Source organism: Bubalus bubalis, chromosome 16 (assembly GCF_019923935.1).
Source record: "Bubalus bubalis isolate 160015118507 breed Murrah chromosome 16, NDDB_SH_1, whole genome shotgun sequence".
In the NCBI taxonomy this organism is placed as follows: Eukaryota; Metazoa; Chordata; class Mammalia; order Artiodactyla; family Bovidae; genus Bubalus; species Bubalus bubalis.
In genome coordinates, this window is record NC_059172.1 from 1,451,720 (window position 1) to 1,453,773 (window position 2,054).

General features: G+C 45.7%; 1 protein-coding gene across 1 annotated transcript; it reads left to right on the forward strand.

Annotated features, from left to right (window-relative positions):
• The first annotated feature begins 410 nt into the window (after positions 1-410).
• LOC102392472 (olfactory receptor 5AN1-like) lies at positions 411-1,495 on the forward strand. The gene has a single exon (XM_006068076.4). The coding sequence runs from the start codon at positions 420-422 to the stop codon at positions 1,356-1,358; it is 939 nt and encodes a 312-aa protein (XP_006068138.4). The 5' UTR covers positions 411-419; the 3' UTR covers positions 1,359-1,495.
• Positions 1,496-2,054: the final 559 nt, after the last annotated feature.

The window sequence follows — 2,054 nt, forward strand, 5'->3', positions numbered from 1 at the left end:
TGCAGAGACACCAGTTCAATTTCTGGTTGGGAAGATCTGCTGGAGAAATGATAGGCTACTCAGTCCACTCTTCTTGGGCTTCCCTGGTGGCTCAGCTGGTAAAGAGTCTGCTTGCAATGCAGGAGACCTGGGTTTGATCCATGGGTTGGGAAGACCCCCTGGAGAAGGGAAAGGCTACCCACTCCAGTATTCTGGCCTGGAGAACTCCATGGACTCTGTAGTCCATGGGACATTGAGAAGGCATTTCTTGACCATTCAAGATGAAAAGCTGGGGTGTCTCCCTGGGACAGTTGAGCATTTCCACTTTTCCAGTGCTCAATGGGGGAAAATATGGTGTATATGAGAATTGTAATTCTATCATTTCATGAATGGGCAATGTATTCTCTTGTCTCTTTTCTGATTTTAGGAGCATCAAGCCAATGATTGGAGGAGGAAATATCACAGAGATCACTCATTTTATCTTGTTGGGATTCTCAGATTTTCCCAGAATCATAGTAGTGCTCTTTGTGGTGTTCCTGGTGATATACATTTTGACCCTGACTTGGAACCTGTCGCTCCTCATCTTAATAAGAATGGACTCCCACCTCCACACCCCCATGTACTTCTTTCTCAGTAACCTGTCCCTCATGGACATCTGCTATGTGACCTCCACAGCCCCCAAGATGCTCTACGACTTCTTCCAGGAGCGGCAAACTATCACCTTTGTGGCTTGTGCTGTTCAGTACTTTGTATTCTCCACCATGGGGCTGAGTGAGTCTTGCCTCATGACTGCCATGGCTTATGACCGATATGCCGCCATTTGTAACCCACTCCTCTATTCGTCAGTCATGTCGCCCGCTCTTTGTGGTCGGATGGTGCTGGGATCCTACTTGGCTGGACTCTCTGCTACTGTATTCCAATTGTGTTTCATGCTCAAGCTCCACTTCTGTGGGCCTAATGTCATCAACCACTTCTTCTGTGACCTGCCCCAGCTGTTAGTTCTATCCTGCACTGACACTTTCTTTTTACATCTCTTAACTGTTATGTTGACAATGATCTTTGGGGTAATAAATGTTTCTGTTATCATGATATCCTATGTCTCCATTGTCATCTCCATCATGAAGATCACGACAGGAAGTGGCAGATCCAAGGCTTTCAACACCTGTGCTTCCCACCTGACAGCAGTCACTCTCTTCTATACCTCAGGCATGTTTGTCTATTTGAGTTCCAGCTCTGGTGGTTCCTCCAGCTTTGACAGATTTGCATCAGTCTTCTACACTGTGATGATTCCCATGTTGAATCCTTTGATTTACAGTCTGAGAAACAAAGAAATCAAAGATGCCTTGAAGAGGTTGCAAAAGAAGAGAGGGTGTTGCTAAAGTCATAGGTTGAGATTTCTGACAGATTTGTCTTTTTAGAATCATCTTAACCCTCAATAATCAGAGAAGGCAATGGCAGCCCACTCCAGTACTCCTGCCTGGAAAATTTCATGGACAGAGGAGCCTGGTGTGCTGCAGCCCATGAGGTCCCTAAGAGTTGAACACGACTGAGCGACTTCACTTTCACCTTTCACTTTCATGCATTGGAGAAGGAAATGGCAACCGACTCCAGTGTTCTTGCCTGGAGAATCCCAGGGATGGTGGAGCCTAGTGGGCTGCCGTCTATGGGGTCACACAGAGTCGGACACGCCTGAAGTGACTTAGAAGCAGCAGAAACCCTCAATAATATTCCTATGAATGGACTATAAAATTTCTGGTGCCTTTGGCAAAGAGGGCTTAGTTTGATATGCAATATGCCAATATGGACCAACAGCTGACTTGTTGCCACATGAATATGATATCTTCGTGTCTTGGAGGTTCATAGTTTTCATCCTACATGAGGAGTGGCCTCAACATTTATTAATATATCTGTAAGTATTTGTGAAACATTAAGGTTTAGAACCTTGCTACTTCTTTTTTGCTTCTGAGAGGGAGCCCTGTTCCATCTCGGGCTTCTGACCCTGAAGGAGAGACCTGACAGAGGCCCCAGGAGTGTGTACACCTTGTCTCTCAAATATTTGGATGTAGCGTAATCCA

What these genes read in the sequence shown, in the direction of transcription:
- LOC102392472 (XM_006068076.4), top strand. Translation starts at nt 420, where the DNA reads ATGATTGGAGGAGGAAATATCACAGAGATCACTCATTTTATCTTGTTG.